This window comes from Pogona vitticeps, chromosome 3 (assembly GCF_051106095.1).
Source record: "Pogona vitticeps strain Pit_001003342236 chromosome 3, PviZW2.1, whole genome shotgun sequence".
NCBI lineage: Eukaryota > Metazoa > Chordata > Lepidosauria > Squamata > Agamidae > Pogona > Pogona vitticeps.
The window spans coordinates 192941337-192962182 of NC_135785.1; the positions used below are offsets into that span (position 1 = coordinate 192941337).

At 38.6% G+C, this 20846-nt stretch overlaps 1 protein-coding gene across 11 annotated transcripts in view; it reads right to left on the bottom strand.

Moving 5' to 3' along the window:
• The window catches only part of DMD (dystrophin), a 1295019-nt gene that overhangs the window by 865718 nt on the left and 408455 nt on the right, over window positions 1-20846 (bottom strand). For all 11 annotated transcript variants that reach the window (XM_078390471.1, XM_078390476.1, XM_078390472.1 and 8 more), the window contains exon 7: window positions 12871-12989. In XM_078390471.1, coding sequence (XP_078246597.1) covers window positions 12871-12989 — 119 coding nt within the window. The remainder of the gene's footprint in view (window positions 1-12870; window positions 12990-20846) is intronic.

A 20846-nucleotide genomic window follows, 5' to 3' on the forward strand; every position in this document is an offset into this window, starting at 1 on the left:
CCAGAGTCTTTTAAAATCAGATAATATTCTTTGAGTGCATTTTTGTGCTGGAAGAATGGTTGTTGGAGTGCTATGCCGTGCTGTGGGGGGTTATGTTTCTGTGCTCTTATGGTCTTGCATTGTTTTAAAATGTCTGTGCCTGTGCTTAAAATGTGGGTTCAGAGTCTTTTTGTGCTGGAGGAATGGTTGCTGGTTTCTGTACCATGCTGTGGGGTTTTTTACCACCCCTCAACCTAAGAACCAAAAACAGCTGGAACGGATTAATTGGTTTTCAATGCATTCCTATGGGAAATGCTGATTTGATTTACAAACTTTTTAACTTACAAACTCCCTTCCGGAACGGATTAATTTTGTAAGTCAAGGGTTGACTGTATTTAAGTTTCTTAATTAAGATGGGGAGCGTGAAAGACCAGGCATTTATAAAACAAATAATGATTAAATGGATTTATCCACCCACATAAAGACTGTAATTCCTTAATTCATGCTAAGCCTCAAACCATGTAGCAACATATTAAATAAATATTGTGAAAAAGCATAAATGCCACATATAGACATAATAGTAATTACATATGAAATCCATGTTATAATTTCAATGCCATTTCTTAAATAGCTAGACTTCTATGTTATGATATAAACAATAATCTCTTATCTATCACCTTAAAGAAAATCAACTAAACATGGAATCTACAGATTAACGATCCCAATAATGAAGGTTATCAACATAGTAGCAAAACAGTGCATGTTAAAGGACTTCAGTGTCACTGTGAGTCCTGACAGCCCGCCCATCCCAGGGACCTGGCAGCTGATGAAGTATGGCTTGGGTAGGTGCTGAGGCTCCTGGTGGGCAACAAGGATACCAAGGCTGGAGTGGCACTCAATCAAATTGAGGCTGTGTTGCCAGAATTATGTTGTTCTGGCAACACAGGGTGGGTAGAAAACATGGCTCCACTTGTCGACGTTCCCCGTTTGCACTTCTACAGGGCTGTAGAAGACAGGGTCCCAGTGCTTGACTGCCTCTTCCCACACCTCCCCTTCATTGGTTGACTACAACCCTGAACACTGCAACTCTCCGCCTTATATTCCTGCCATTACACCCTCCCCCAGCTGTTCCGCGTCAGGCAGTGGCCTTTCCTCCACCTATGCCAGTGCATCCCTGCCAGCTAGGAACCTAGAGGACTCCTCTCTCTCTCTTGTGTCCCCCTTAGCTTCTGGGGCAGGGCCAGATGTCTCACTACGGCTGCCCAAGATGATCCCCTCACAGTCACTAAGTGAAATACAATATGGTTCTACCAAGGTAAAAGAAAACTTGGCATTGTTTCAGTTGAGTCTTTAAACTGTAAGTTTATAAACACACAAAACAGATAAAAGGTTAATGTTGAGAAAAGAAATAATGATAAACTCTTCATAAGATTTTTAGAATGAAAAATTAGAATCAAGTCCTATTGAATTCAATAGGACCTTCTGATTCAAAGTTTTATCTTGTTCTCCTGACTAAAAGTTTCTGTAGCAAGTCTATTTATGCCCGATGGGGCTCACTTCTTGGTAGACATGTATTGGATTACACTGTAAGTCAATACAGAAGGAAAGTTTATTACATTAACTTTGGCAATAATTTTCTCTGATATGGTTAAATATTGGAAATGTAAGGCTGATGTATTACATGTAAGACAGTGGAAGAGAAGGGAATGCACAACTGTGTTATATTCTTCCTTGGACAATTCCATTTTAGCTGCTTAAAGGCTTCAGGCAAGCAGCTTCTTGAATTTTGTTTTCTCCTATAGCTCTGGAAAATGTTTGGCTAGCTTGCTGTTAATTTCTTGTTGCAAGAATCAGAACAAATGTTTTGCCTGAGGCAGAAACTTTAATTAAATCTAAATTTTGCTTGAGGTGAAATTTTGGTGGCAACTATAAAATCTACGGAAATAATGAAAACACTGTCTGGGAAATATTTTTAGAAACCTTTTGGCAACGCTACACTTTTTAAAAAAAATCTGGGAGATCAGAAGTTGAAAGAATACGTTGAAGTAAATGTCATCAATCTAACACACATTCTAACAATTCAACAAACTAGAGCCTCAAAATTAAGGGGAACATCCCCTTTCACCTGTGACAGCAGCCACAAGACTTCAGCTTCTACTTCTTCCCTTCCTAGTATTCCACAATAAACTTGGAGCAGATTTACGATATGTGCAAGGGATTTAATGGAACCAATTTTGTTAGCAGGAACTGCTATGATATGATGGTAAGACTAGTGTTTGAGAGACGTTATTTAGTGACTTTGCTCACTAAAAATGTGTGGTGTAAACAAATAATAAACAGATGTAATGAGTAACAAACAGACTAAGATGGATGCTTATTAGGGACTTTTCCTTTATTTCAATATTAACAATTTGATTACTTTTATACTACAAATATTGCAAAGAAGAAGCTGAACTATAAATCAGAATGTCCTGAGTTCTAATTCTTCTTCTTCCCTTAACTATCTAGGTAGGCAATCTACACCGTCTTTCTCAATGCTTTTTATGACAACTCTCATCACATCTGACTATTACCAGCCATGATGGCTGGAACTGATTGAAGCTGTAATCCAAACCATCTTCGGGTGCCATCTTCAGAAGTGCTGTAGTAAGGATTTTGTTGTTGTTGCTTAGTCATTAGATTGTGTCCGACTCTTCGTGACCCCATGGACCAGAGCACACCAGGCCCTTCTGTCTTCCACTGCTTCCTGGAGTTGGGTCAAATTCATGCAGGTAGCTTCAATGACATAGTCCAACCATCTCGTCCTCTGCGGTCCCCTTTTCCTCTTGCCCTCATACTTTCCCAACATCAGGGTCTTTTCCAGCAAGTCTTCACTTCTCATCAGATGGCCAAAGTACTGGAGCCTCTGCTTCTGGATCTGTACTTCCAGTGAGCACTCAGGGTTGATTTCCTTCAGAATGGATAGGTTTGTTCTCCTTGCAGTCCAGGGGACTCTCAAGAATCTCTTCCAGCACCACAATTCAAAAGCATCAATTCTTCTTTATGGTCCAGGTCTCACTTCCATACATCGCTACTGGAAAAACCATAGTTTTGACTATGCGGACCTTTGTCGGCAAGATGATGTCTCTGCTTTTTAAGATGCTGTCTAGGTTTGTATTAAGGATTACAACTAGATAATGTACATGAAACAATTTAAATATCTGAAGACACTATGCAAACATTAAGTATTGGTAGGATAAATTGTCTTTATAGACCCAGGTGTCTTCAGGACGCTGACTATGGAAACAATGAGAGCTAAGATATAACTCTGTAATTATTTTACTATACCTACTCATTTTATAGTACTGTACAGTCATATGCTCTGATCTACCTGAAACTCTCAGCCATGTTACTTATAACAGCTGAAATCATGTTCAACCTGTCCGTGCTCTAAGGTGAAGTCAGTCCATTGGCAGTGACTTTTAACACTGAAGACTTCCCCACCCATCCATTCAGAGTCCCATTTATTAATTATAAATGTTTCCTTTGCTTCCATGTCATTCAAATACATAATTTACTCTCCAAGCAAATGATCTTCCGATGAGTACACCAAAAGTTAACTATTGCCCAAATTTCAGGTGAATCAGTGTAGGAAGAATATTGATATTTCAACATTTCCTCACCAAATCTCTCATGCAGAAGTTTAGTCAAGTTGTTAAATTGGAAGCAGAAGTAAAAAATATGGCAAGGAAGAGAAATTGAACGGCATAGTGTATTTATCTTATTTTGCGATAGTGGTTATTTGTGGCTATGCCATCCATATTAGTATACCAGCAGCAGTTAGTATGGAGATGAGTGCAGTTCCATTATGCCTTCCAAGTATCAGGCATGACCAATAAGTCTCAAAAGCATGCAGAAAAATGCTGTACAACTAGGAAATAACTCTCTCAAATTGCCATTGAATTTTGAAAACAATGAATCAAGTTGTAACTATTCCAGAAAGCTGCCTACATCATTACAGAAAACAGACAAAACAAAGAAAGCATATGGTACCTACAAATATTTGACATGTTTTAAGGACAGATGTCCTCCCTGTTCTGTTGCATTTTTATAGGCTATCATGTTTATAGCCAGATATAAAAGGATATTTTCACAACTCTATCTTTGTTTTATTTATTGTCCTTTAATTATTCTCAAATAATGAATCAGATCCTTTTATTACCCTATTCTGTCTGTATTGGAAATTATTGCTAACATTAATTTGGTTGTTTCTAGTATAGCAAAGACTAGTTAAAACAATGAAACACACCACATTTTTTGTACTTTGTCGTCTTCTGTAAAAATCAAAATTCTGCTTCTGAGAGATCAGTATGATCATGCAGCCCGCTGGTGCCCTCAATGCTTAAAAGAACTTGTTGCCAATGCTGGCAGCTACCCACTGTCAGCAACTCACCAGGAATTGCCAAGACCACGGTAGTCGTGGGGTGACCAACATTGTTGGTTGTTTCTATGAGCATCTCATCTATTCTCCTGGTCTCATCAATCTAACACACATTCTAACAATTCAACAAACTAGAGCCTCAAAATTAAGGGGAACATCCCCTTTCACCTGTGACAGCAGCCACAAGACTTCAGCTTCTACTTCTTCCCTTCCTAGTATTCCACAATTTGTTCTGGAGGCAACTTGGAGCAGATTTACGATATGTGCAAGGGATTTAATGGAACCAATTTTGTTAGCAGGAACTGCTATGATATGATGGTAAGACTAGTGTTTGAGAGACGTTATTTAGTGACTTGGAACGTCATGGAAGTATTTGTCGGGGGATGGGGGAGAGAGAAGGGCTTTCTACTTTTCTTTTCCAGAATGGACAAACACTTGTTGAAGGAACTTTTCAATATTATATGCCCTGCCAATCTTAACATAGATTATTGTGCCACTGCTGCTCCCAAGCTGATCTTATTCTGATGAGGGGAGAAGGCAGGCAGAGAGAGAGTACAAGGGCCCAGAGATTTAAGGAACCATTTGAATTTAAGGTTCACACACATTGGCACCACCTCCATCCTCTTCTCTGAGCTTCTGCCAAGCCAGCAAATTATCCTGATTGACTCTGAAATAGGGAAGTAAATCATTTTTCTTGTGTTCATCCTCTCGACAAGACAGCACAATATTTTTCTCCTTGCCTGCAACACAATTAAATGTTTTTGGTTGGTATTAATGAGAATTCTTGCTACAGCATGAATAATTTTTGCAAAATTGCATAAATTGCACAACTGTAAAAATTGCATGAAACTATCATGACTTCTGATCTTGCACGAGCTTTGAAAGATTTAACTCAGCCTTCGCCATTAAGACGGATGTTGTTTTTACTTCTGTTCTACAGTATATCTCCTTAAAATTGTTCCAATTCTCCTATCTACAATCTCATTCCACTTTTAAATGATTCTTTTACCTACAGACCTAGTATATAGAAACAAACTGTTTTCATTGTTATCAATTTTTACCTTTTAGCTACAGATTCCTCTTATTCTTTATTTCTATTCAATTTTTTCCTTTTATATGCTTACTTTTAATGTTTATTTTAAGTTGGTTTATAATAAAATAAGTACAATAGTCAAACAAAGAGCAAGAGTTCTACCATTACCAGCAGAGGCAAACTTAGGTAATAATGGTTCAAAACACAAGTCCGTTCAGAAATCCATATCTCAATAAATGCTAAATTGAAATCTTACAGAAGTTCTACCAGCCAATCCATTATGCCAGTCTATTCATTTCTGCACATTTCCATATCTGGTTTTAGGTTCAGGAAGTGTGAATTTAGTAAGGGTGCATTCAGACTAAGCATTTCCAGACCAGCATTTGTTCCGTTTGATATGTTGCTGGGGTGGATTGGTATGCTCTTTTTTAGAGCATCCATACAATGAATGAATGGAGTAATTGGCTCCAATTTGCCTCCAGGCATCCCAACCTGTACCATTCTGAGCCCCTTCTGCTTTTTTGTTGTGGATTGGTGCACTTCTGTGTGTGCTCTTTTATATTTACACGGACCCAGAGATCTTGTTGAGGAGGTTTCTTTTTCAGATATACACACATTTTCAGTTTAAGCTGCTTTCATAGCATCATAGAATCATGAAGTTGGAGGGGTCTATAGGGCCATCTAGTCCAACCTCCTGCTCAGTGCAGGAATAGAAACCAAAGGATATCTGCCAGGTAGTTGTCTAAATTTCTCCTGAATGTCTCCAGTACTGGGGGCACTCACCACCTCTCAAGGTAATTGGCTCCACTGCCATACTCCTCTAACAGTTAGGATGTTTTTCCTGATATTCAACCAAAATCTGATTTCCTTTAACTTGAGCCCACTGCTGCATGTCCTGCATTCTAGGATAATCGAGAACAGATTCGACACCTTCTGTGTATGAGAGCCTTTCAAGTATTTGAAAAGAGCTATCATATCTCCCTCGGTCTTCTTTTCTCAAAGCTAAACATTCCCAGTTCTTCCAGTCTTTCCTTATAGGGCTTGGTTTTCAGCTCCCTGACCATCCTTGTTGCCCTCCTCTGAACTTGTTCCAATTTGCCGGCATCCTTCTTGAAGTGCAGTGTCCAGAAGTGGACACAATATTCAAGATGAGGCCTAACCTCATCATGATGCCTAACACCCTGGACCCATTTCAGTCGGGCTTCAGGCTGCGCCACAGTATGGAAATGTCATTGGTCACCCTGTTTGATGACCTGCTGAGCAAAATGTCTCTGTTGGTCCTTCTCGATATCTCAGCTGCATTCAATACTGTTGACCACAGTATCCTCCTGGGGAGGCTCTCCAAGCTGGGAATCAGTGGCCTGGTGCTAGCCTGGCTTTGATCCTTCTTGGAGGACTAGCCCCAGAGAGTACAGCTTAGAGAGAGTGTAAAGGCTCCATGGAATCTTAATTGTGGGGTCCCGCAGGGCTCGATTATCTCCCCAATGCTGTTTAATATCTACATGAAGCCACTGAGTCAGGTCATCAGGGAGTGTGGGGCTTTGTGTCATCAGTATGCTGATGACACTCAGCTCTACATCTCCTTTTCTCCAACAACAGTGGATGCCGTTTTATCCCTTCAGTGCTGTCTGGAGGCTGTATTGAATTGGAAGCAGGTGAATGGTCTGAGGCTGAACCCAGATGAGACGGAGGTCCTGAGGGTAGGTGGCCCTGATGACAGTGGTTTGGGGAACTCCCTGTCTTTTGTGGGGTTGACTCTCAGCACAAAGAATTTGGTTTGCAGTCTGGGGGTCCATCTTGACCCAGCGCTTACCAGTAGCATCAGTGGTCCATACTGCCTATTTCCATCTTTGGTGGATTGCCCAGCTGCATTCCTATCTTGATGTGGAGGCCCTCAACACTCTGGTCCATGCACTTGTAGTCTTGAGATTAGACTACTGTAATGCACTTTATGTAGGGCTATCTTTGAGATTGATGCGGAAGCTTCAAGTGGTACAGAACTCAGCAGCCAGACTTCTTTCTGGGGTGAGAAAGCATCAACATATCTCCCGTACTCTGGCTGCCCTGCATTGGCTGCCCATTTGTTTCCACATTGATTTCAAAGTACTAATGATGACACATAAAGCCCTAAGCAGTTTAGGACCTCAATATCTGGTGGAACGCCTCTTCCGACCTAGATCTACCTGAATCACTTGCTTTAGTCAAGATGGGCGGCTGAGGGGCCTAAAGCCGAGGAAGGCCCTAAGAGAAAGAATAAGAAAGTGGGCCTTCGCAGCAGTGGCCCCTCACCTCTGGAACAATCTCCTCCCAGAAATTTGTGTGGCTCCCTTGCTGGGTGGCTCCCTTGACTTGGCTCTTTAGGCAGGCCTTCCCTCCTGCCAATACCCAATTTGCTATCTTCAATTGTATTAATATTGTTGATTTATTTTATTTTATTATTCTTGAGTGTTGTTAGCTGCCCAGAGTAGACTTCGGTCTAGATGGGCAGGATATACAGACAGACAGACAGACAGACAGACAGGCAGGCAGGCAGGCAGGCAGGCAGGCAGACAAATAAGTAAATAAGTAAATGAATAAATGAATGAATAAATAACCAGTGCTGTATATAGGGCAACTAGTACCTCATGGGATTTGGAGACTATACATCTATTAATGCAGCCTCAAATAGCATTGGCCTTTTTTGCAGCCACATCCTACTGTTGGCTCATATTCAGCCTGTGCTCTACAATGACTCCAAGATCCTTCAGGCTCATAGTATTGCTGAGTCAGCTACCCCCATCTTATAATTGTGTGTTTGGTTTCTTTTTCCTAGGTGCAAAGGGTCTTTTGTTTCCACTGGTGAGATTGGGTTGTGTGAGGTGGGAGATTGCACACACCCTGCTCTGCATTCATTCTTTCTGCCTTCCTCCTGTCCCTTTCCAAACTCAGTGTTTGGAGCACAGGAGCACAAAAGACGGGTGACTGTCTGCTTTTGATTGGCTCCTTTTCCTCCCTTGCAGTAGCATGTATAGCTTTCCTCTCTCATTTTATGTCTTTTGGATATAAGGATCGCTTGACCTCAATCAACTGTATTTAGACTGCACCAGCCCACACCAAAAGGGCTAACCTGGACATGCCCTAATGTTTCTGGTCCTCTACCCTATTTATTATAAACCCCAGACATGATGAAACATCAGCATAAACTGAGGAAATATGTCAGATTGTTCTAAGAAAACACCTGTTAGTCTACCCATTCATCTTTTGCAGCTTTAGGTTGCAGGAAGATTCATTGATCATCTGTCTTGGGAATTATGAAGAAATTATGAAGAAATTTTCTAGAAAAAAATGACTATTATTAAGGCAGAACCTAAATATATGTTTTCAACAAAAGTTGGTTAATGGGTGGGGGAACAGACGAAAACAACCAATTCCTGGAGCATGGAGTCTTTGACATATTAAAAAATCAACTTCATATTTTTTTCAAATGTTTTCACACTACTACAGTGCAATCATAAAAAAAAATTCTGACAATTTCTTTGGAAGCAGCCAATAGCAAGCTGCCCTGAAAATTGTAATGCATTCTTTGAAAAATGAAGCAATAAAGCAGTGAATGCACCAAGGAACAAAACAAAAGGGCTAGGAAAAAATAGTTGCTCTGCTCTAACTGAAGACTCATTTTAAAACATTTCCTTTTCCATATTTATGAGCTGATTTATTATCACCCAATTGACCTGTTAGCAACTTAATTATGTATAAAGTACTTCCTAGTAGGTTAACTATTGCAGGCTTTAATAGCTGTGTTAAGTTACTTGGAGGCTTGTGAATTAATAAGATAAGGTGAAAAGAGCGGGAAGGAAGAGAAGAAAAAGAAATGGGGAGAGTACACACACACACAGAGAGAGACTTTTATAGTAGGAACAAAGTGACCTTTTAAAAATTAATTTGAATTCAGAAAGACCATTACTATAATAATATAATGCACCTTTTGATAACACAGTTGATACCATAAAACTAATGTACGCAACTGTATTGTAAAGACTCCGGTGCTTGTATTCTGACCCAGAACAATAATTATGCGCTTCAGATATACATATAGCCTTCTTTTACCTAATGGTATATTTTAAACAGGGATATATTTAAAGCATCAAATACTACTTCTTCTAGTACGAAATGGGAAAATGCAATAGGAAAAAAAACTTGTTAGGATGAACTTTTTGGGAGGAGGGGGAAATCTCACAGAGAATTCACACCTTTGTAAGACTACTTTTCGGCTATCCAATGGTGCAAAATTTAAGACTCTAATAACTGCTGCTGCTGTTGCATTAACTTTTGAAGGTGGAGTATTAGCTTGGTTGTTTACATCTTTGTGTAAGTAATTAGCTTGCCTTTTGTGCCTGCCAACAAGACTTTAATAATAATAACCTTGCCCTGGAAGGGACGCTATGGACTGAGTCCAGCCCATCTCAAGGAGGCACATTGAAGAACTGAACTCCCAATCTCTGGCTCTATAGCCAGAGACCTAAGCCACTGAGCTATCCAACAGTTCTGTTGTGTATGTTCACAACTTCAGAGAGAGGGGAGGTACTGGAAAACCTTTGCACAGACTGAGAGTCAAGGTAAATTTACAGGCCTGAGCAGTACAAGTGTCTTAATAAGCAGCCATAATAAACAGGTGCATTCAAATGCTGAGTCATGGTGACTCAGGAGGGCTCTTGGATGATGCAATGTCTGATATGATTGGTCACAGCCAGATGTACAAATGTATACAGTGGTGCCTCGCAGAACGAGCGCACCGTAGAGCGATGAATTCGCTCTACGGTGACGCTTTTCGATCGCTAATGCGATTGCAGAGCGATGGCCCCAATGGGTGAAAATCGCAGAGCGAAGGTCGTTAAGCGGTTCACTTACCGACCTTCGCTTTGTGACCCGCCGATCAGCTGTTCCACGGCAACAAAATGGCCACCGGAACAGCTGAAATGGCCGCGCGCAGTGTTTTCGCGCGCTCGTTAAGTGAGGGGAGGGTGCGAAAATGGCTGCCGGCCACTGAAAAACTTCGCTGAAAGGTGAGTAAATCAGCCGATTGGAACGCATTAAACTAAGTTTACTGCATTCCAATGGCTTTTTTCTTACCGCTCAGCGATGTTTCACACAGCGAGGGTTAATCCGGGACGGATTAACCTCGCTGTGCGAGGCACCACTGTATATGTGGACTCTGTGTAGATGATGTATTATTCTTTCCTGATGAGTATCATGCTGTCATGCTGCCAGTTTGCACTTCTGTAAATACTTCTGTAAATACACGTCTGGTGCTGGAGAAACTGCTTGTGTGTGCGTGAGTCATTTTACCACCTGGACCTGAAGTCACTCTGCTTAATTTCCATGTACTTGCGCTAACACTGAACAAACCATCATCACGGAGATATGCCTTGTGTCTCAGACTTTCATTGGAGGCAAAAAAAATCTTATAGCAGCTGTGAAACTTTTAACAGTTTGTTTTTTCAGAGTAATTAGCAAACTCTTTTTCTGAAGTTTAGGGTGCAAAATCCCAACCATGCTGCAAGGAATGGTGCTTTAACCACACACTCCAGCTGATACTTGCAACCTAAGTCTAAACTCATCTTGTATGAGTAGATCTGGCATAGACTTCTGCTATGATTCTTACCTACAATCTTATGCATTGTCCATGAAGGGATTGTGTCCAGCCTGAAGAAGTGGAATTTTCTTAATAAAAGCTTGCAATGTGTTTGGTTATTTAGTGATTCAATAAAGGTACTACGCTACTCTTACATCTGTGTAATCTTAAGGAGCACACAGCCTATTTCTAATTCTTTCTTGTCATGCTGAGGCAGCCTGTCTTGATCATGATTATAAAACTGTCCAGATTTCCTCACATCCATACCATCAATCAGCAAACAACTGGTGCTGGCAGACTAGATACTCCCCCCACTGCAGACTCACTGTCTTCAAGACTGCTCTAGATGGTTGGACATGCATTTGGAAAAGATATATGCATTTGAAGGTAGAGTAGAGGAGGAGAAGGCTTCATTGCAAAATCAGAAGTTAATGTATATGACTATGGATGGAACCAATTTCAAGGAACATTCAATCAAATGAAGAAAATATTGAAATTTTCCCTATGATGGCTAAATTTAATTCCCATGCAGGTGGCAACATTTCATTTCATCTGGATATGAAACATGTTGTGGGACTGCATTCACACTGCAGTAAATCATACATATTCAAAGCAGTTTGTGTTTATGTACTTGCCAAAAAAGTTTTTTTTAAAGCTCTCCTAACTATCAGCACTTGGGAAGTGTATAATGGAATAAGGTCACTGGGAACAGTCACATTGATTTAATGAGAGCTGGGTCTTAAAGGGAAGACAGAATACTTTAAACCATGTCATATGTCAGAGGGGGTAAATATTTTCCCAAAGCATATATGATTTATTTCTTTTTGAGAGAAGTTGCCTTTGGGGTTCTTCTGCATTGAAAGGAGCACAGAAACTGAGTCTGCAAAAACCTTCGCAAATAAAAATAAAGACCTTAAAGAAAATAAGGTTTATTTCAATAGCTAACAAAATAGCCAGTTCTGAATAATATGAAACTAACATACAGTTGATGGTGTGTATACTGCAAATACTTAAACAAGATACACAGGTAGAGTAACAACTATAGCGACAGTTTAGTCTGACAACATGATCCATTTCAATTCTTAGGACCCTAAATTTACAATTCACCTTTACTGCATGTGCACTGCCATTTCTCATTGCCAACCACATTTCTCATTGCTAACCACATCCCCTTTGTATTAATGTTGGAGAAAGAAAGGGGGTGATATTTCAAAGCAACAGCCTCTATTTGCCAATAGCTTAAGCACACTTTGGTTTTCAAAAAAGTAATTGTTCCTCATCCTTCAGAGAAGCACCAAAACTTCCTAATTTGGATTCACTTCATGCTTGAGTAATTTTACCTTACAAAAAAAGCCCCCTGAAATCTAAACCATACTCAGAATACTTTTACCTGAAACATATGAACAAATGAAACTGTACAAAAACATACAACGTCATACAACGTATTATTGTATGTGAAGAATCTAAAATTAACTGCCTAAATTTACATTTGGGTCGCAATTTCATACTGCAGATTCCACTCCAAGGAGCAAATACTGCACATCTGAGCCTCTTTGATGAAAACAACTATTTCACATGGGTGCCTAAGGGTGAGCTGTTGAGTCTTACGGAATGCATTATGCTGTCTTCCTACTAACCAAAAGGAATTCTGAAGTGTCAGTGAACTTAATTAAAACTCACGTGTGGCATAGTAATAACAATGGAAGTGGAAAAAATATTTCCTGCTGACCTGTGCGTGTGGGAGACATTTCCTATACTGTATATGTATCAAATATATATATGGAGCTCCTTTTTTTATATTATTTATTTATTTATCTATTTACTAACCTTCAGGGTCAAGGAGTTTCTCAATTCCCAGGTGTCGCTTGGCTATGTTGAATGCATGGTCTAATCGCTGTATAGGTGACTGCTGGCAAACTACACTGTCCCAATCAAATAGATCAGGTCTGAAAAAGAAAAGAAAAAGAAAAAGGAAACCTTAAAAGTTACCCATGCAATCATACTTCTCCCTATGATCAGTTTTGTATTTCAGGTGCCGATCACCAAATATAAAAAAAGGTAGAATGCAATGCAAAACGTCCCTTGTCTGCTAAAAAATTTTTTGTCTCCCCAAAACAAACTTTAATATTTCGGTAATAAATTCAGCTGATATCAGTGAAATAAATACTACAGGGCAGTCTTAAATGTTTTAGTGGAAGGCATTGAATTACGGTTTAAATAAACAATCTGAAATTTTATCCTGTTACAGTGTTTGCAGTATAAATAATGTAATTAATTTGTGACACTCATCATTTTAGCTAAATGCTATCTATTAGAATGAGTAAATTAGTTTTCCAGGCTACAAAAGAGGATTTAATCAGGTTTAAAGATATGCACCATTGTATCCACAGCAAATACAAAGATTCCACGTGAATTATCACCCAAGGCTCCAGAGAGCTCTACCTGATCATCCTCTTCTGTCTGCCAAGTTGTATATGTGCACGCCCACACGCACACGCACACGCACACGCACACACACACACACACAGAGAGAGAGAAAGAGAAGGGGGGAGAGACAAGGGAGAGAGTGCCTTGGAAATCAAAAGTCTAAATGTACTTTTCACATCCAGCTCCCCAACACTTCTCAAAGTTCCTCCAGCCTCCAAAAGCAAGCAAGTGGTTGGGAGTGGCGAAATAAGACCCTACTGCTCTTATGAGAATGAATGGTTATCTTTGGAGGACTAGATTTAATGATACTTTTAAGTTTCAGAAAAGAAATCACACTATCCCTGGAAAGTCAGGGATGCTATATCCTCAGCCTCATATGAATTGGACCAAAACTCTCATTATTCTCAATCAGCATAGTTAATGTGGAAATCAAACTTGCTCTATGAGGATAATGCAGCAACTCTATGAGATGTAGTAATGTGAAAAACTACAATTTATTCAAGATTTCATTATGCAGAAGTTTGGATATGAACATCATACATTCCAGGTTTCTCTACACCATGTTGCCCTCATAATTAGGCATGAGTATAAATTCCTTCAGTTTATACTTCAGTGTCAACATACTGGTTAGCATTCCTATGTCAAAATAAGAATGCTGATATATTTTCTCCAACCAAATTAATGTGTCAGCTAGCAACACAATTTATATGATAATATTATGAAATACAGTGGTGCCTCGCATAACGTTTTTAATTGGTTCCAAAAAAAAACCTTATGCGAAAAAAACTTTATGCGAAACACCATTTCCCATAGGAATGCATTGGAAACCGGTTAATCCGTTCCAATAGGCACAGATTGGCGTCCTTAAGCGAAAAACCCCATAGGAAACATTGTTAAACGATACAATGTTTCCTCCATTGGAATGTATTGAAGCCGACTCAATACATTTCAATGGCTTTGCGAAGTCAATTTTTGCAAATTTAAGTGTGTCATAAAAGGGTCAAAAATGGTTTTAAATGCTTGGATTAGCTTCTGCACCCTCTAAAACGGATGCAAAGGTTAATTTGGCTTTCATCTGACTTTTCGTTAATTTATGGTGAATTTTTCCCCCCAACTTTTGACAGCTGTCAAAATCTGACAGTTCCATTGTTTCCTATGGGGGAGAAAAAAATTCACAAAAAATTAACGAAAAGTCAGATCAACGGCAAATTAAGTATGCACACATTTTAGAAGGTGCACTAACGATTCCAAGCATTTAAAACTGTTTTTCAACATGTTAAGACACTTTTGTAATTAAAAAAATGAACATCGTTAAGTGAAGCAGGGGACCTAAAACCAAAAACGTTAAGCGAAGCATGGTCCCAAAATCGCTATGTGAAAATCGCCCATAGGGAAAAACGTTATACGAAGCACAATCTGACTCTGAAAAAATAAACGTTAAGCGAAAAAAATGTTAAACGAAGCAAACGTTATGCGAGGCACCACTGTATCATCTATCTATCTATCTATCTATCTATCTATCTATCTATCTATCTATCTATCTATCTATCTATCTATCTATCTATCTATCTATCTATCTATCTATCTAAATTTAAAAGAATATCCAAGATGACTTATAATATGCAATAACAAAATACATAGTTGTTTTGTTTGGGGGGGGGTTGAAACTGGATGATTTTAATTAAAAACAAAAGAAGTGGACCCATGAAGTCCCTCAAGAAAAAAAATGGGGACAAGGAAGATGGAATTCTAATTTATGTAAATTATATCAACTGAACATTTGTTCACAGAAATTTATCAGTGAGCAAACCATTCCTTTCAATGGAATCAGTATCTCAATACCCATTTAAGGTACAGACTATTGATCCCTGTTTAGCAGCAGTACTTTTTAAATGGGCAAAACTGACAGGCTTTCTACAGGACAGCATTGAAGAGAAGAGTATGTGTGTATATGTGTAATATATTGTTTGTAGTATATGTTTGCACAGGAAGAAAACATTTCTGAGATACAAACTTGGAAATCTGCACAAATTAAGAAAAACAGAGAACATGGTCTGTTAAAAATGCAAATCACTCTCCTTACAATGTTTCAGCACAGGGATATATACAGTGGCTCTGGTAATGAATCAGAAACAGAATATCTGTGTTCTTTAGGTAAACAGATAAGAATCTGAAATAATCATGCATAGTCCAGGCCATAATGGATAGCCGCTAGGAAGTCAAAGGAAGGGTGCAACACAGGCAGTATTCCATCATGAACTTGACATATACAGTAGATACCTACACAGATTATACATACTTGCAGTGAGATATTATTAAAAAATTTGTTCAATTCAGCAGGCTGATTTGACATGCAAATATAGTGACTGTCAGAGCTAGCATTACAGTCCATATTAATTTTTCTTTCTGCACAATAATCTTTCTTTCTGCCTGTGACCGTGTGCTATTGTTGTCTCAGGTAGAAGCCAAAAATGGCTTTCTTAGGCAAACACCACCACTACAATTCGGTGTAAAGTGGCCATTAAACCAGGATGTGTTGACTACATGGTCTGTATATTCATGCACATTCTGTTTCATTAAAGCTATGCACCAACAACTGGAGAGATAATGTCTTATTAAAATTCAGCTTCATGCCTGAGACTTACATTTCATTCATCAATGTAAAGATTGTAATATAAATTTCTTTGTTTTAGTATGATTAAAAACTTTGTTCCACCAGCAGATTGTTATCGTTACAAAAGGATTTTCTATGTGTGCCTATGTGTTGTGGGAGGAGTTTCTGTTCACAGAAAAAAGCAGACTGAATGGTTCCAACTTCAGAATTTAAATGTATTTAAGCATTCACAGAAAAAATATATATTTCAACATAATGGTAACATGCAGAGAAGATAATGTACTTAATGAATGTAATTTGGGGTGAAAAGGTGAGTTTGGAGATGAAAATAGCTTTCCATGTATTTATTATGGACTGTTAGAAATGGAGTGTAACAGTAATCTTCTATGACAAAACAGAGAAAAGATTTGAGCTTGGAAATCTCTAAAGAATAATGACATTTTTAATTTATGCAAGACTTATGATTTTCAATATGTTTAAAATAAGAGAAAACTATTCTAATGGCACCTTAGTGGGGAAAAATGAATATTATTAAGAAGACAGAAATATGTGGGGTTTTTTTTACAATGATTTAAACATAAGGGGCGTGATGGGAGGGAAAAAAATAATAAATCAAATCAAAATATAATTATTGAGATAGTGTGTGATGTGACCATTTCAATATATAGATATAATTGGATGCACCAATATGTCTTTGGAATCATTAATGACTCAGCATAGTTGCTAACAGAGGAACTTCCCTCAAATAATCTCACAGGATTTTACCACGAAGTCTCTAATCCTACACATATTTATATTGTAGCAGATGATACTGAGCTCAATGGGATTTGCTTCTGGGAAAAGATACACAGGATTGCACTCCATAATAAAATCAAGGTACACTGGCACAATATCTAATGAAGGAACTTCAACCAGTGCTTCAACAGAGCTGACTTAATGGTATTATTAAGAAGAAGAGCCTTCTTAGGTCATTGAGAGGTCCAGGGTAGAATTTTCATTTAATCCTCATAGAGATATATTTCACTATTCTCATATCCCATATTTTCTCCTATCTTTCAGTACTTACTTCTTCCCTCATATCATGTTCCAATAAGATTTTGTGGGTCTTGTTGATCCTACACTTCAATAAATATTTTATACATTTTACTTACTATACCTTTCAATGTTTTATTTTCTTCTACACTTTCCTTTCCTCAGTAACATTTCCTCAGTATTTGTAAATTCCCTGTTCACCATTTTTCCTCAGCCAATCTTTCGTCCACTGCTCTAACTGCATTAAGCTAACCAAATACTTTCTCCCTTCCTAATATATATTTTATTTGTTCTCTATCCCCATCTTTTCTACCCAGTCCTTTAATTCAATAATTTGTTTTCCTCTTTTCAGGTTTTTCAAATTCATTGGAAAAGTTTCCAACTCAGTCACTGGATATTTTAGTGGTATTATTGGACTAAATATATTCTTATGTTTATTCCAAATTGTCAATATATTTTAAGGAAAAGGTTTCCATTGTCTTTATTTCTATTTTATTATGCAGTTGGAAAATAATTTTCTCAAAATTCAAATCTAGCTCCAAGGATTCCAAACTCCACCATATTATTTTATTAGGGTGAATAATAATGTCCCCTATATGTCTTAATTAATTAGCAACATGATAACTCTTCAGATTAGGAAGTCCCAGCCCTCCTATCTTCTGAAATTTATACCATCTCTTCTTATTAATCCTTATTTTCTTATCTTCATTGCACAACATATTAATCATAATTTGACAATCTCCTCTTCAGGTAATTCTATTGGTAGCATCCTAAATAAATAAGTACTCTTGGATAAAATCTTCATTTTAACCACAACTATTTGATTGAAACACGATAATCTGATTTTCCTGCAACAATGTAATTTACTGTATTCTTAAATTCACATTTCAATTTCTTAAATGGGGTAAAATATTTTAAATAAGTAAAAACAAGATCTTGTCTACACCTCCACATAACTAAACATTTTCTTCACAAATCAGCTAGCATTGTGATTTGAAACAATTTTCATACCAGTGCAATGCCCTCACAAGACCAATTATTACTAAACACATCTTAAAGAGACACCTAATAAAAATATGGAATTCTGAACAGAGGAGAGTGGCTACAATTATTTTTGCTCTCTCTTTCTCTCAATTAAAGGCACCTAAGCTATTTTCCTCTGCTATTTTCTCTTTCTTCATGTTCTTGTAGAAACATGTCTTGTGAGGCTTTGGGGTTTTATTAAAGGAGAAATTTATCAAGGACATGCATATTTTACACTACTTAAGGAAGCAATTATTTTGACTTCTGCAGAAAAAGTAAGTGTTTGAAAGACTGCATTTGATTCCGCTAACCACAGAGATAATGGCAATTTTGCATTAACATAGTCAAATTAGTGCTATATTATGTAAGCTACCACATAATGCTCCGGGCTTCTTTCAGGCTAGGCTAAAGGTCACAGCAGGCAACTTCAAATGCCTAAATAATAAATTAAGTCTTGCTGTGTGGCTGTTACAAAGGTGTGTAATTAAAATACCACACTGATATTAACTATCTTCCAAACTATCAGCTAATGCTTGTTGCTATTATGTACAGAAACAGGGGTGGTTGTTAAATGACCAGGAACATCTCTGCACAGTCCCTGAAGCAGCTTGAACAATATATTCTGCCCCTCACCCGTTCTTTCCAACCTAGAAAAGAGCACTTTTTTTACAATGGCTTGAGACTGGCTATACTGCAAGAGCAGATGGAACAGAGAGGACAAGAGTAAGCAATAGCCTTGCTGCTGCACTGGGATGCCGTCCTGTTAATTAGCCTCTAAAATTCAGGGAGATGTCTAGCATTTTGATCCCCTTTTGTCTAGATTTTGTGACTTTAAACTGGAGCTGAAACTTGGATCCTCTGTGCTTCCAAGTGATGTACATGAGGTTTGCGCGCACATACTCTTTCATAGGCTATGAGTGGAAGTGTTGGAAATGAAAAATTTAAAAGTAACAAGAAAGCTTGGGAGTGGGAGTAGTCTCCATGATCATTAGCAGCACATGCTCATATACTGAAGCATCATTAAGGATGTTTGCAAGTAAGTATAGGTTTCTCTGTGTCGTTTCCTCCTCCCCACCACATCATGCCTGGATAGATTTCTCAAAACTGTAAGAAGCCCCTCCCACTAACTTGAAATGAGCACCCACCAGAGATGGGATATTCATATTCATTTCTGGGGGAATACAAATATTGCCACCAGAGGTGATTGGGATCTTTGGACCCACCCCCCAGAACAGGCCAGTCCACTTACTGTTCATGGCACAGCATTGTCGTTCACCCTGTGCCCATCATGGAAGTAGCTCAGCTGGTACTTCACCACCTACCTACACTGCTGACCACTCAGCTGCTGTGCAGGGAGACTTGCCATCCCGCCTCCTTGCCAGAGTGGCCAGCAGAGCAGTCAGTCAGGGAGGCACTGGCCAGGCTACTTCGGCAGTTGGTGTGGCGCAAACAACGATGGCTGTGCACACCACACTGTGAGCAGTAAGTGGACTGGCTAGTTCGGGGGGGGGGGTCCAAAGGGCCCAGCAACCTGTGATGGCAATAATTATATTCATCTACACCAGAATACGAATACCCCATCTCTAGTACCCACAGCAATTACTTGCATTTTATAGCCAGGAACTCTTAGCACCAGCCCAGAGAACTCTGCTAGTTTAAATACCATATATTTTCACAAGAAAGCTCTTTGAGCACATCGCTGAACCAAAAGGGATGACGATGCTTTAGTTCAGGCAAATTTAACATCAAATGATAGAACAGTGTCATATTATGAAAAATGAGACCCTTTGACATTATATGTTCAAGTCCATGAGACAGGTCACCACCAAGCAAAAGCAAGACAAGGAGTGCTCCTTTATTTCTAATCCAGGCCTCCATAATTTGTGCAAACTGCCAAAACCAGGTAAACAATACTAGCGGCCTTAGATCTTGAATATGTATGTAGGCTGGTTTGTTCAAAAAGATGCAAACACTCCCATCAGACCTGTAGCCTTTAACATTTTATGTAACAAACTAGTTGCCAATGTCATCTGCAATCTGCAGAGTGGTCGCAAGACCAGATAGGAGGGAGGGAAATAAATAAATAAATAAATAAATAAATAAATAAATAAATAAATAAATGAATGAATGAATGAATGAATGAATGAATGAATGAATGAATGAATGAATCTGGACATGACATTTTGGTTCTTGTTCTCTTCACTTCCTGAAAGCACCTCAAAGTTCCCTGCCTTCTTGCAGGGTGAGTAGAATTTTTTTGCATTTCCTTTTCCCAACATGAAAGAACAAGGCAAGCAAGGATTTACATTGTTAATATAAAATTTACATGGCTCTTGGTAACACCAATGTATGTTATACGTCAAAATTCATCCTTTACAATTAAATCACAACAGATTGAAAACCAACGATTTTAAGGTGATAGATTACTTACTTGTGATTCCTTATCCATGACAAGATGTTTGATTGCTATGATTTTAGATTTTAAAAAACCCATTTCAAAAATTAACCAGGACTATAGTGAGCTGAGTAGGGACACATGCTATGGCCCTGCCTCCACTGACTTTGCTGTGAAGGATTTTCAAAGATGCTCCAAATGCATTTGACTCAATGTGATTATAGCGATCCAAATGGCCAGGAACCATGGCTTGTCAAGAGCTCAGGAACAGAGCTTGAAAAGTTACTTTTGGACTACAGAATCCACCATCCA